At 39.2% G+C, this 15,401-nt stretch overlaps 1 protein-coding gene across 2 annotated transcripts in view; it reads left to right on the top strand.

Moving 5' to 3' along the window:
- sorcs3 (sortilin related VPS10 domain containing receptor 3) overlaps positions 1 to 15,401 on the top strand; it is a 244,175-nt gene that overhangs the window by 207,846 nt on the left and 20,928 nt on the right. For both annotated transcript variants that reach the window (XM_044190684.1, XM_044190685.1), the window contains 4 exons: positions 4,077 to 4,263; positions 8,897 to 9,030; positions 10,590 to 10,713; positions 11,249 to 11,361. In XM_044190684.1, the coding sequence (XP_044046619.1) occupies positions 4,077 to 4,263; positions 8,897 to 9,030; positions 10,590 to 10,713; positions 11,249 to 11,361 (558 nt within the window). The remainder of the gene's footprint in view (positions 1 to 4,076; positions 4,264 to 8,896; positions 9,031 to 10,589; positions 10,714 to 11,248; positions 11,362 to 15,401) is intronic.

A 15,401-nucleotide genomic window follows, 5' to 3' on the forward strand; every position in this document is an offset into this window, starting at 1 on the left:
TAATTATCTGTGTAATTATATTTAAGCATAATTATATAGTGTAACTATAATGATGAAAATGAACATACATCATCATACTGATTGACCAGCTTACTTCTAAGATGTAGCTTTTCTTTCTGCTTTTTCATCTTTGAAATTGTTCTACTCACGTAAATCTGAAGCAGAACTGAGTGATCCATCGCTGCCAGTCAGTCTCAGTGGCAAATCGCAGTATTTCATCCAACTTTTCCTTGGTGCTACGTCCCTCTATTGGTGCACATCCACCTGAAAGGAACTGGTACAAGTACAAGTTAGAGTGGTCTAGTAAATCTATTTTATGAGCTGTACTGGGTCGAATTAGCACTCTCACCAAGATCTTTAGGAATTTTGTTCTGATGATTGTAGCCCACAAAGACTGATTTTTCAGTGGGGTTTTTTTTTTTCTGACAAACTGCTAAGCAATATTTTAGCTTTTTATTATGCAATAAATTGTTATAATTTGAACATTGTAGTTAGTACCGGTAAGAGTAAAAATGATCTTGAAACATTTTAGTGGAGAAAGTTTCATTTTGGTAGCCGAATGTGGGTTGTGAGTGTTCCTGAAATAGCCGCTAGTCTATGCAGACAATCGGGACGTTTTGTCTTTTTTGAACTGAAGTCATGAATCAAATAGCGCTTCCTGCCGGACCTTGTAGTGCTCTTAACAAGCTCCATGAAAGTTAGTTTTGAGTATTTTGGTTAGAGATGGTTCAGAAATGGAAATTGTTTGAATTTTGATTGGTTGAGCTCTCAGGCAGCAATTCACAGCCTGGAAGTGTGCGCTGTTTGAGAAGCCAGAAAAAGACAAATAGGCATCAACGTATTTGCAAGGAAGCTAGTTTGTTGAGGTCAAGGTTTGATTTGATTTGACCAGGGCTTATATTAGTGTTTCCTGAATATTTTATGGAGGGTGGCAGCTGGTAAAATTAGCAAGCAGTCATCCGATTGAACGATTTTGTGCCTAAATATGTTGAGGACTTGACAAAATTTTAAACTCTTGCAATTAAGATTGGAATTGGTTGCATTTGTGTTAATTCTAGTTTTTACAAAATTGTACATTTCTGTAGGGACTTTTTTAAAGCCCTCTTAAATCTTACATCCAGTCTACGTTTATGCCTGCTTAGAGCATCTCCCATTGCAAGCTCAAGAGCTCACAGAATTCCACAAAACACCTTTCATATGTTCAGTTTCACTTGATAAACTTTTTGTCATCCAGCACAGCTTTCGAGGCACATCAAAATGCCATTTGAACGTGATGAAGGTCATCTGTACTGAGTTAGATGAATGGCAGATTCTTATGAAAAATATTATTTACACTGCTTGCCTAATTGCAAGCAGTGTAAGTTAGGCAACACACACACACTCTCTTTTGTCTTTTCACAAAACCTTTATGTCATTAAACCCGCAATAGCTGATTTTTTTTGGCCACTTGGGGGCAGCAGAAGCAAGTTGTGAACGCAACATTGCATTACATTTAAGTTGCGTATTTACACACACTGCAGTTGTGTCATTGATTTGGAGTCGTGTTCCTGGCCACCTGGTGAATGTAAGTCAAATATTCCTTCTCTTTTATCTCTCTTTTTGGAGGGAAAACTGAGATAAAACTCCTGGAGGGAAATATCTGACTCTTTAGCTGCTAAATGATCCACTATGTTCACCAGCTGGTCTCCAACTGTGTCAGTGGGACACCTCTCACATTACACATTTGATACATTGGTATTATAAAATATATTATAGCTGCTTTAAGAACAGACAGAAATTTTAGTGCTTCCTGAAACATAAATTCTTTTCAAACAGGGACGTTGTCTGCTCGAAAGCATATCCGGAGTTCTGTACATGTGTACATATATTTTTATTTTGGCTATGTATGTCAATATTTTGGGTGTTGTATATTCATATTTGGAAATGTGTGCCTTTCCACTCTCAGCCTTCCAGAGAAGAACCGTTTTCTCCCAGCAGCTGGAGACTCTCCCTCTGGCTCATTAAAAGCCTTTGTTCTGCTCTTAAAGGGGATGTGATTGGTCAGTACTGATACCCACCTTAACTTCACCTGGTGATATTCGGCTTACTAATAACACACTACAATAACATTCTTCTTTGGCACATTGCACCATGCTGCTACAGGATTACGCTCATGCTTCTGAGCACCAATCAGAATCAGAATCAGAAATACTTTATTGATCCCCGAAGGGAAACTCTTTGTTACAGCAGCTCGCCTTTACGTCAGCGCACACGGGAGAAAGTACTGGCAAAAAATATAATACAACACACTATAAAAACAGGTCAGAAAATAAATTAAGTACCAGGTGGGTATAAGTATAAAATAAAATAAAATAAGTGTGAAGTACCACGTGGGTTTACCAAAACTGCTTGTTGCACTAATGTGCACTCGCCTAGAGCTTAAGCCAGTGACAGACTGGTTCAGGAAAGCTTACATTCTGTTATTTGTCTTTCGATATGACTTACAGAAGTCTTGGAAATGCTTATGCTTCATATGTGAGAAGAAGCTCACATATTTATTTCTGGCCACATTTAAGCGTCATCAGTACATTGGTGTACATTGTCATTCCCGATGGCCTTTACTGTTTTGCTTGTTTTCCTCTACGTATGGTAGCCCTCCTCTTTTAAAGCAGCCACCTGACGATTGTGTTTGGCCTTTCTGTGGTGGTGAGGGTGTTTCGCGTGAAAAAGTGATGTCAGTGCACAACGGCGAATTCCTTACTCCGACTTTGGGGGGGACCAAGTGGGGAGAGAGTGAGTGAGTGAGTGAGTGAGTGATAGAGAGAGGGAGAGAGAGAGTGTGTGTGTGTGTGTGTGTGTGTGTTATCCAGGATCACCAATGTTAGCTGTAGTGAAGCAAGTAACCCAAAGACAGACAGAGACCTCAGGACAACAGCTAGCGATATGGAGGTTGGCTGCTAGCCAAATTCTATAAACTTTTTTTTTCTCACAAACTCTGAAATAATGAACCTTAATACAACGCGCAACATGCTGGAGTGTTGTTTGAGTAATATAATGTCTTGGTGCTCACCTCAAACCCGCATCTTATCAGTCCACTTTCTCTCTGCCTTTTTTGCCTCCACTGTCTTTTTTCAGCAGAAGGTGTGCACGCACATACTGTATACACACATACACACATATATATCATATATATCTTCTTCTTTTGTGGTACGCCACTACACTTAGTACAATGAATGCTGCCTCCACCCGACCGAGTGTAATTAAAGGTGCTAATGATAACATCCAGCCACTAGATGACGCACCCCCACCCGCTTCCATTCCAGTGGTTGCCAGTTCGTTGCACAACCTGCATATTTCACGGTCGAGTGGCGTGAGACTCAGACTCAGTCATATCAAGTGATGAATCTTCCGTGACAGAGTAATGAATTCATCTTGCAACATATAGCTACACATTAACTATAGATGTAGGTTACTTTGTGAGGTGGTGTTTCATGTAACGTTATCTGTGGTAATCTCAGGATGTGGCCAGCTAGCTTTAGGTAACCCCTTTTCCCCATCATTTAATAATTATATGGGCCCTAAGTTGCAACGCTTACTGTAAAATGACATTTCAATCATCCTTACACTATAAGACATTAGGTAAATATTAAACAAAGAGTACAGTACGTTGTAGGGATGCTATTAAAACCGTTAGCGCTCGACATTAGACAGACAGCTACAGTAAAACTTGACGTTAGCTAGCGTTAGCGTAGTGTTGACCTAACATGCATTAGTTGAAGTGTTTTCTTGCTGAAAACAAATCTCATAGCTGATTATAAAAAGCCACAGAGCAACAATAGCTACAGGGAGAAAGGACGACTATACGATCATGTCAGTATTTTCTGATTTTTACATTGACGTGAGTACCGTAGCTGGGCTAGCTAGCCACAAGTACCTCAGCAAAGTGTCTGATGATTAATCACAATCATACTTTTATTTAGCAGCTTTCTAAAAGCTATGTGGATGTATTTTTTATTTTTTATTTATTCGTCTACATGAAAATGTTATCAATATAACGTTTTAAACACTGAATAAGGCCCTGCTGTGCTGTGTTTCAGGGTGACTCTATGCGAACCAACATCCAGCTGGATTTCGGCGACGGCACAGCCGTGTCCTACTCCAACCTGAGCTGGACCGAGGAGGGGATCAAACACGCCTACAAGTCTGCTGGAATATTCCGTGTCACAGCGCTGGCAGAGAACACGCTGGGCTATGACACCACGACACTCTTCCTGCATGTCACATGTAAGTGCTGCTGCTTTCAAGTTTAAACCCCAATAATACGTTGATTTTCATGTTTTTTGTTGTTTTTTTATTGTAAATTTTCGTCCCCCTCACCTTTATTGTTTTGGCTTTATTTTCTTACTAAAGTCTCTCTGAGAATTGTCCTCTTTCCTGCCACTCGTCTGAGAGAAGAGAAAAGTTAACTAAATTGTTGATGTACTTGTCTGAGTCGCCTTAAGTTATTATGTGAGCTCAAGGCGATGAACTTGACAAGTAGCAGCAAGTGGTGCACTGAGCGCTTTGCTGACTTTTATTTCCCCGGGTTTCGCCTTTCAGGCTATATACAGGCTGCTCTACTGGTCAAGGTTGTTGCGACTGTATGCAGTGTGAAAGCAATACCTGCAGTCATTACTTAAGGTTCTGCCAACTTTGTTTTTGGATTGAAAACATACCTATAATCTATATTTCTATTTACTGTTAATGCTGTAAAGTGAACACCAGTCAAAGTAAAGACAGTAAAGCACAGAGCTCTTTGTAGTAAAGACATACATGTAGCATTATCTATCAGATGTCTATAAGAGGAAAATGAAAATGATTATAATAATATAAATGAGTATAATGTAATACAATTCAATAGCACCACAAACTACATGTTTCATAATTCATATTAACATTATAACCTTCATAAAGGTAGGATTTATTGCAGGACTGTTGCAGTAGATTGCATCAGTTTAAGCTAGGTGTACTTAATAGACTGGCAACTGATTGTATATACATATTTTATTCTTTTTACCAGTGGCTATTCTACTGTTCCACAACTGGGTTTAACCAGAAAATTGGGGTTTTACATTCCCACAAATGGTTCATAAGGAAGACATTGAACCTAGAGCAGCAATGTGTTCTTTTCTTGTATATTTTATGTTGCCGAGCTCCAGGTGCTATAATATGTTCAACTGAATGACAGCCACACTGTTGATCCATTCTAAACTCATCTGAAGTGAACTGCACTGACCTATACACAGGATTATGTAATATAGCAGCTGTGATAAACACAAACAACTTTTGGGAGAAAGGTCATAACAGACTTGCTTATGCAAGGTTTCACTGTGGGCAGAAACAGAGACAGAGAAGTGGGCCTTTAAGGCCACTGCAGCTAATTGCCAGTTATCTGAGGATACGACACCAGAACAATGGCTTATTTTAAAGTGGAGCCGAGTTTATACAGCAGCACACATACGAAATTACATGATCATCTTGCTTTCCAGCTTTATTCAGAAGGCAATAAAATAGTGGATCATTTTAAGTTTCCGAGGTGATTATACAAGCTCCTCTCACTATATGTTGAATCGTCTTTTTGTCTTGTCAGTTACTCTGTCATCGATTTGTTCAATCCATTTTAGTTTAACTTCGTGCCATCCTGATGTGTGAGATAGTGCGTTCTGTGTTTATACATTTCTGACAGCAATCATTTTAGCTGGATTTATTTCACAGTGTACGTGATGCTTTGGGGAAATGCCAAAAACTACTACAATGACTTCTCAGCTGAGCAGATTTAATACCAAATGATTCTCTCTCCTTCTCTCATTTACACACACTCACACACACACACACACACACACACTGAGAATCTCAAAGTGGGGATAAATATTAGTTCTGGTTAAAGAGGATGAGAGCTAACAGAAGCCTCGGCGAGACGAACACCCCAGACCGCAGCACTTTCGTTGGAGTTTTTCCATGAAAGTAGTGTATTACATGTATCCGCAGCGGGAAACTTCATCCCTGAGATTAGTGTAAAGCAACCTAGACCACTGTCAGGTCCTATTAGGTTCTTAGTGGGGAGGTTAGCAGCATTACCCAGAAGCTATCATATCAAAAATACATGATGGCGTCAACATATTTTCAGTGTTATTATGGGATTTTTTTTACGTGCCTTCACCTTAGTTACAGACCCGCCTGTAAGGACCTTTTAACATAAGGGAATTTTTGCTGTCACCACTTGACACTGTCAGACAACGTCAGAAAATCATCAGAAAATCATTTGATCAAGACAAATTTTTGGTGATCAGTTCCAGGGGACAAATTTGCTGTTTGGCAGGCCTATAAATCGAATGTGTTCGCAAATAATCGGTCAGGATAGACTGGAATGACTATGATGTCTCCCAAAAATTATGGTAATATACTACTAAATCGCCACAGCAAACATGTTGTGAAAGAAATGTGATGTTGCCCGGATTATCACTTTTATCAACATAATGAGAAAATGTTTAGCCTAGTTGCAGACCTCTGAATCGCCGCCCACATCTCAGATCTGCCCATATAGTATATTACAATACAATATACAATATGTATTTCGTGGTGTAGTGATGGTAGGGAGCAAAACAGCTATTATCGCATCAATTCAACAAAATTGAAGGCAGGATTAAGAATGTCAACCTCATCTCCCTGCATAGCTAGGTAGCAAACTAGTTACATCCATGAAAAATGGCGAGACGTGTGGATGAGACTGACACAGATGCACAGGTTGTTTTCAGTCAACTTACAGAAATAGCAACTCTTAAACTCTAAAACGTCTTTGATTGTTGTGAAAAATCTTAAGCTAACTGCTCCTAGTGATTGCTACCACGGCTTCCCTGTTGATTGAAAATTACGTCGGTGGAACGGAAATGCCACTTGCTACTGATTTGTTAGCACAAAATGAAACAAAATGCCCTCCCTCCCAACAAGAAATCGGCTGCCATGGATGCAGTGTCGTGCTGAATAAATTAAGCGAAAAGGAAATGGCAGGTCGGTCTGATTATCAGGCTAGGACCTGTTTACGTTTTTATTATTTAACCAAAACCACAATTTTTCCCTTAAACTTAAACCCAACCACAAGCAGGACAAGAATGCCGGTATCTGGTGTCAAAGTCCCTTTGTATGCCCACCATTGATCCAGACCACCTGCCAACAACTTCTCTGCATTACGTAACATCATCTGGATTGGAAAAATGTTTTGCCAGTGAACATAATTTAGGTGTAAATTGTTTCCTCCCAAACATATTTGGCACCATTTGCCACAAATGTCATTTTTAGCAGACATGATTGGCATTTGACAAAGAACACGTGATCAAACAGACTGTTCGTGGTCCGCTTTCCCCTGCAGCTGCCCAGGATTCAGGAAATGCAGCATATGACGGTCATCAAGTTCCGCCCCTAGCACCAACAGGAAGCGCTGCTCTGCAGCGCATCAACAACTGTCTCTGCTCATCCATTGATCTACACCATAGACTGAATATGTATATATCATATAGGCTATAGTCAATGATCTACACACGAGAGACAGCGACAGCAAGAGGTGAGGACAGGAAGTCGAGCTCCCAGGGGAGCCGGGACTTACAAGCAGGGAGCGAGTCGAGTTTATTTATTTATTACATTTTTTCTTTGTAGATACAGGCACAAGTGAATTAGTTAAAACTACAGTGAAAAGCAAGCAACAAACTAGTAAATAATGTCTGTAGTTGGGCCAACATTCAATTCAATTCAATTTTATTTATATGGCACCAATTCATAACAGAAGTTATCTCATTGGACTTTTCCTGTAGAGCAGGTCTAGACCGTACTCTTTATAATATTATTTACAGAGACCCAACAAATCCCACCATGAGCAAGCATTTGGCGACAGTGGCAAGGAAAAACTTCCTTTAAGAGGCAGAAACCTTGGACAGAACCAGACTCAATGGTGGGCGGCCATCCGCCGCTGCCGTGTGGATTGAAGTACAAAACAGCTTTTTCTCTGGGCGGCAACGTTGGAAATAAGACAGTTGCGTGAGGGGTCACGGGGCACCCAGCCGCTGCCAGTGTGGGGGTTGTACATAGAAAATAATAGGGGCTGCTGTTTAGACGTGCGCCGTTCGGCACTAAATCAGGCACTAAACTGGAAGAACAATTCCATTACAGTGTGATTTTGTGTTAGTTTATTACCACGTTTTATTTTCTGTATTCACTCTTATCCAGTTTCAAATGACATATAAAGTCGCCAACTCTCTAATTTGGCCAGTAATGATAATATTTCACAGTGAATGAGAAGGTGACAGTCACATTTTGTGAAGTTGCATCAAAATGGTTATAAAGTAAGAGGCCATACATTTTAGATTTTTGAAAGAATTTCCATCCATCATTTCATATTAATGCACAGTTGGCAACAACTTCCTGTCTACAGGTAAATCTTCTCTGGGAGTTTATACTACATTTGTTCCTAAAATGTTTGCATCCATCCAACTATACATTTTTCTTAGTCACTCGTTCTGGTCAGGGTATGGGGGTGGATCCGAACCCAGAATGCACTAGACGAGATGCAAGGAAACACCCTGGACAGGTTGCCAGTTTATCACAGGACTAACACACAGAGAAACACAGTCACGCTCACATTCACACCTTTGGACTATTTATCATTTCACTTGAGGTGCAGGGAGAAAACCTGAGCACACTAAACTGTCATATAAAAGCGATGGTGTTTGGAGAATTTTTCTCCCTGAAACAAGCCCTACACCCCATGTACTTTTTGTAATCTTGCCAATTAGCTTTTTCTTATTTGAATGAAAAGCACACTCTCAAGTGTGCCTCATTAGGAGTAGCCATGCATAATATCAACTCCTCTGTGGTGTTTCTTTCTTAGGTCCAGTGGAGCATGTCCAGCTTCTCGCTCCCTTCGTGGTCATAAGAAACAAGGAGGTGAACATCTCAGCAGTGGTCTTACCCAGCCACTCACGTACTGTCACTTACTTCTGGTGGTTGGGCAACAATACTGAGGTAATTCGTCCAGGACAAGACTCATTAATACACTTTTCAGTCTTAGTTTCTATTGCATGTTAGTGTGTGTAATTTAAATTTATATTATGTATAAAAGCTAACCGCTAACATGAAAAAATTTCACCTGGTAAAACATCACCTTGACATGAAGACAGTATGTGCTTGAGAAGCGTATCAAAACTGCAAACATGCAGCACAACTGTTCACTAGTACAGCACGGTTCATTCAACAAACCTTTTCCACTATTTTGACTTTGACATCAGGGTAGTGTCTGTGGTTGTTCCAGGTTGCTTTTGCATCAAGACTAAATGTGCTTTCAAACAGCGAATGGTTGTGGTTGTTGCTGTGGCTGCAGCTCCCAGCTACCTCTGATCCTACCATCATACTGCTGCTATCCACCTTCTATAAGCTCATCACACAGCCAAATAGTGCGGGTTGTAGCTTAAAATAGAGGAAATGGTTAGCAATATTACACGATCAATTTACAATTTTAAAGCTGATGTTGCTTCCATACCTTTTCTCTTCATTGAACTGATTGTTCTCTGCAGGTAAAGACGTGTATAATTTTAGGGTTCTCAGATACCAATAAAATCTGCTCCTGTATTATTGCCCTCGCTGTAGTTTGTGTGGTTCCCATGGTCACACAGAGAGCTGAAAAACTTGAACGATCATAAACCCCGAATGCAGAGACAAAGAGCTGTGCATGTTCACATAAGCGGCAGGCCGCCTTCCATCTCCTTGCTGGTGCCGGCGACCTCAGCGACACGTCAGCTGTCATGTTAGCATTGAAAACAATGGAGGCGATGGCAGCAACCGCTAGCTGAAAGCACCTTAAGAGTCTACAGCCAGCTAGCAGTTCTGTGTGATGTTGTACTTAGACACAGCAGTGCTTTGTGCTAAATACTAACATCAATATTCAAACATGACAATGCTAACATGCTGATGTTCATCATGTTCACCACATTTGTTTAGCACGTTAGCATGCTAGCATTTGCTAATTAACACAAAGTTAAAAAAATTAGGTCCTAAACTAAAGTATTGGACCATTTTACTTGTTGACCTGATGATGGCGCTAGATGTGTGAGTGTGGTCAGGGCATTCTTGCAAAAGAGAGCTTCTTCTCCGAAATCATTACTATTCATCCTAAGGGGGACATGAATGTCTGTACAAAATTTCATAGCAATAAGTAATAATAGTAGAGATATTTCAGTCTGGACCAAAGTGGACTGACAGACCGACATTGCTACCCCTAGAGCTATGCTGCTAGCATGGCTAAAAAGCATTTTCTCTTTCATTCTTAATACTAATGGACATACCCTAACTAATTTTGAACACATCCCTACTTTAATTGAACTTTATATTGCTCTCAAACAAATCCCGGTTTTTGATAATCCTTAAATCACACCACTGATGGATAATGAAACCAACCTTCACCACCCTGATGAAGGCAAGATAGCAGAAAATGTCTGTTGAATAAAGCATCGTGTACTAGAGAAGAGTCGTGCCACATGCTTGAGAAGTGTGACATTATTTTGTACCCGTGCCTTTTGTGCTTGCAGCCAGTGATAACGCTGGACGGGAGTATCTCATACACCTTCCCCAACGAGGGAATGCACACCATCACAGTCCAAGTGGCTGCAGCCAACACCATACTGCAGGATACCAAGACCACAGCAGTCAAAGGTCAGTATTTGTTTTCTAATTGTGTCTTGGAGCTCATAACAACAATTAACAAGTCTGTACTGCTGGCATCTTTTCAGTTTTTAATATGTTTTAAAAATGCAGTTTTATGGAAAGCACTTAAATACTTGAAATACATAATTTTAGTCAGCCACTTGCGCTGTCTCTGCCGTGTGTAAAATGTTTCTGAAATAAAACTGCTCCTACTTGAGTAAAATATATTATATTACTGTTAGAACCTCTAAAAATATGTCTTCATTTGAAATGAAGTAATCTCGCAGCAAGTATCTGTAAAATGCAATGATGTATTACCGGTGGATGGGTTGGCGTAAAGCTGTGACATTTTCTAATTATCTAGAAGTGCATCTGGTATATGTAGCCAAAGGGAAGTGCAGGGGATATGAGAAACCCTCTTCTTTTCATCAAGTGTTAACTACCTGAAACTTGAGCAAAATGACAGTTGGCACAGCTCCCTGAGAATAATGCCCCCGGATCCAAGTGAATTAATGGCTGATTCTCCCTTGACTCTCCTCAACAGAATTCTTCAAATCTCTACTTTTATCTTTCTCCCCTAATCTGGATGAGTTCAACCCCGACATACCCGAGTGGAGACAGGATGTGGGGAGTGTAATTAAGAAGGCTCTGCTCCAAGTGAGTGATTTTCATTTTCCCTCTCGGTTCCTTCCATCTTTCTGTCTGTCTTCAGCTCCTTTCCTTTCTGTCTTTTTATCTCCTACTTTCTTTCTCACCCTGCTATTTCTCAATTATTTCCTATACCCCTATTACCTTGCCCAATACTCTGGGCTCATTGGTGCGGCAAGCGAACGCCCTCCGGCCACCCTGTGATTCATCATCACACAGGTATGAAGACGCATCTGCTTTCCGTCTCTCCCAAGATGGCTTCATGAGTGCTGATTCCTTAATTTTAAAAGTCACCAATAAAATGATCTCAGAACCTCAAGCATGGGGGCTTGTTAGGGACCTATGAGTGATGATACCTCTGTCTAATGTGTGTGTCTGCATGAGTGTGTGTTAGCGTACTTGAATGTAGGAGGGGCGCAAGTGCTCTCAGTGTGTGTGGGAAGCTCACCCAAGTGCTACTCATCTCCCCATTCACAGCTCATGAATAGCGGACAGCATTTGGTTGCGCTGTGCTCTTGGCCATCTTGCCAACATATTGAGCATTAGAGCTGCAGGTGGGTGCTTTTGGAGGAATATTGGGTGAAGGAGATCTCGTGAAAAACCCGGATAACCCAGACTCAGGCCCATGCTTTTGACTCGATTGATTTCCCTTTTCCTGGACTGTGATTTTAAAAAAAAAAAGGTTTTTGTTTTTCCTTATGACACCTTTTAATCAGAAATACAAGAACAGAAGTGAGTTTCTGCTAAATTATTTAGACTGAATCGATATTAACAACCCCGTAGACACACTAGTTGTTGTTATGTTTGAACTCACTTGACTGAGGATGTAAATTTCACTCTTAAATTAATCATCAGGGTTATTGATGCATTCTCAAGCTATTAAAGACTTGTGTAATTCACTATTCACAGAGATTGGCATGCAAGCTGGCATGTTCTGAGTGTTAGTTCAGTCACAGTTAAACTCTTAGTGTTTTATGTGCCTAAAATGTACGTATAGTCTAACTTGGGCTCTTATTGTAATCACTGACTAGGGCTACAGTACAGTTGGAACCAGAACTTTTTTTTTCTTTACTGTCATACATTAAATCAGAGTAAACTTTTTCTGGTTTAGATCAATAAATATTAAGATATTTTTTGCATTTTTTAAAATGTATTTTTATTAGGAGTGCAAAACATACAACATAGGGTGAACACAACAAAACAACAACAAAACACAAAAAAAAAAAACCCAATAAAACAGCAATGAAAGTAACAGCAATGAAAAAATAAGCAGAAATGACAAACGGGTAATAGTAGAAGTATTTAAATAGTAATAGCATGTATAATAATAATGATAATAATATTTTGTGATGACGGCAACAGAAATATCAGTAATAATAATAACGATAGTGATACTAAAGATGGTGTTAATAATAAGTTGTGTTGACGGCCAAAGTAATATCAATAATAAGAATAACAACATTTATATCTATAAAAATAGTAGCAGTAATAACAGCAATAATAACAATAACAATAGCAATACTATATATGGTGATGATGATGATAATAATAATAATAATAACAACAATAGTAATGCTAAAGATGGCGATGATGATAATATTTTGTGATGACGGCAACATTAATATCAATAATCAGACCTGCAACAGTTGAATGAGGTCTGATCTGGAGCGCTGCAGCTCCGATATACAGTTGTAATGAGGTGAAAAATATTTTCGGGAGATGTAGTCTGTGAGCAAATTTTTCCAATGCGTTATGTGATGTGGATATATGTGTCCAGACAATTTTGTGAGCAATGTGAGCACATTTCTGATGTGAATCCCATTTTAGACAGCCTTTCCCCAGTGTAGTGTGTTCTATGAAGAGTCTTATACTGTATGAGCTGAAGGTTGTCATTTTTAGTCATAGAATAGATATTTTTACAAATTTGAGTCCAGAAGTCGGTATCAGGAGCAATCAAAAGGTCTTCTTCCCATTTGATTGTTGGTAAAGTTATGGTTTTGTTTGAATTAGTTATAATTTTGTATATTTTGGAATATTTTTTGCATTTGTTAAATGTCAGAATCCAGCGAGGGAGAATTTTTATGTATTTTTTTTTATCACTTTCATCAAAGTCAGAAGTATACATACACTTCCTTAGTATTTGGTAGAATTGCCCCAAAACTGTTTCACTTGGGCCAAACGTTTTGGGTATCCTTCCACAAGCTTTCTACAATAGTTTGCTGGAATTTTGGCCCGCTCCTCTTGACGGAACTGGTGTAACTGGGTCAGGTTTGTAGGCCTTCTTGCTCGCACTCGCCTTTTCATGGGATTGATATCAGGGCTTTGTGATGGCCACTCCAATACCTTGACTTTGCTGTCCTTAAGCCACTTTGTAACTAATTTGGAGGTATGCTTGGGGTCATTGTCCATTTGGAAGACCCATTTGCGCCCAAGCTTTAACTTCCTGGCTGATGTCTTCAGATGTTGCTTCAATATATCCACATAATTTTCTTTTCTCATGATGCCATCTATTTTGTGAAGTGCACCAGTCCCTTCTGCAGCAAAGCAGCCCCACAACATTATACTACCACCCCCATACTTGACAGTTGGGATGGTGTTCTGAGGCTTTTTCCTCCAAATATATCATTTATCATTACGGTCGAACAGTTAAATTTTTGTTTTGTCAGACCACAGGACATGTCTCCAGAAATTCAGATTTTTGTCCCCATGTGCAGTTGCAAACTGTAGTCTGGCTTTTTTATGGTGGTTTTGAAGTAATGGCTTTCTCCTCCCAGAGTAACCTTTCAGCTCATGATGGTACAGGACTCGTTTTACTGTGGATAATGACACTGTGTTACCAGCAAGGATGAGCTACACTTGTGGAGGTCCACAATTCTTTTCCTGATGTCTTGGTTGATTTCTCTTGATTTTCCCATGATGTCAAAGAAAGAGGCTCTGTGTTTGAGGTGTGCCTTTATATGCATCCACAGGTGTGCCACCAATTAACTCAAATGGCATCAATTAACCTATCAGAAGCTTCTTAAGCTCAGAATGGAATCATCTGGAGTTTTCTTTTTGTTTAAAGACAGAATAAACTTAGTGTATGTATACTTCTGACTTTGATGAAAGTGTTTAAAAAAATACATAAAAATTTTCCCTCGCTCAATTCTGACATTTAACAAATGCAAAAAATATGTTAATATTTATTTATCTAAAACAAAAAACATTTACTCTGATTTAATGAAAAAAAGTTTTTGTGTTTTTTTCTGAAGTGTATGTAAATATCTGGTTTCAACTGTACATGCTCTGGTGCCAGGATTTTGAACTGCCACCAGTTTTATCTTTGTTTTTATTTTTCTATGACAATATATTACCATTTGTCTCTTGGCTGCATTGTTCACATTATTGCAGAAGAAAGTAACATGTTTCAAGTCACTGCAGCTACTTTAGTTTTTAATTTTTTTTTAAAATTTAAAAAAAAAAATTTACACACAATTTTGTCTGCTTTATTTATAAAGTGAATTAGATCAAGACCTGTTAGCTTGTCAGTTATTTTCCACTTCACAGCAGGCTAAAAACAAGGGTGGATTACCAACCAGGTAAAGTTGACAACTGTCATGGGCCTAAAGGCTCCAGGTTCACTGTGTGGGAGTTTTGTGGTGCATACAGTAATGCATGCAGTAATACAAAAAAAAATGCAATTCATCAAATCACTACAAAGCTCAGGCTAAACTAAAATGTAAAGGGCCTTAACCCTCTTGTGGAGGGACCAGAGTTAAAATCAACTTTATTATTCCAATTCATATTTTGCTTACATGGTGCATCATGGTACATGTGAGTGATGATGATAGGTTAGTCACAGGTGGTCATTTGAGTGGTTCCCAGGATAAACTGTTTAGGTACCCAATAAAAATGTTAGTTTTTTGACAAATTGTAGTGTTAAACTCGTGTTTAGGGATGGTTATCATTAGGATTTTATTGTTACTACTTCTCTTAGCTTTCTCTTATCTGTACTTTTTCATTACTAAATAACTGCTTTTTAAAAAATATATAATTTAAGAAAAGAACAA

The sequence above is a fragment of the Siniperca chuatsi genome, linkage group LG3, assembly GCF_020085105.1.
Source record: "Siniperca chuatsi isolate FFG_IHB_CAS linkage group LG3, ASM2008510v1, whole genome shotgun sequence".
Lineage (NCBI taxonomy): Eukaryota > Metazoa > Chordata > Actinopteri > Centrarchiformes > Sinipercidae > Siniperca > Siniperca chuatsi.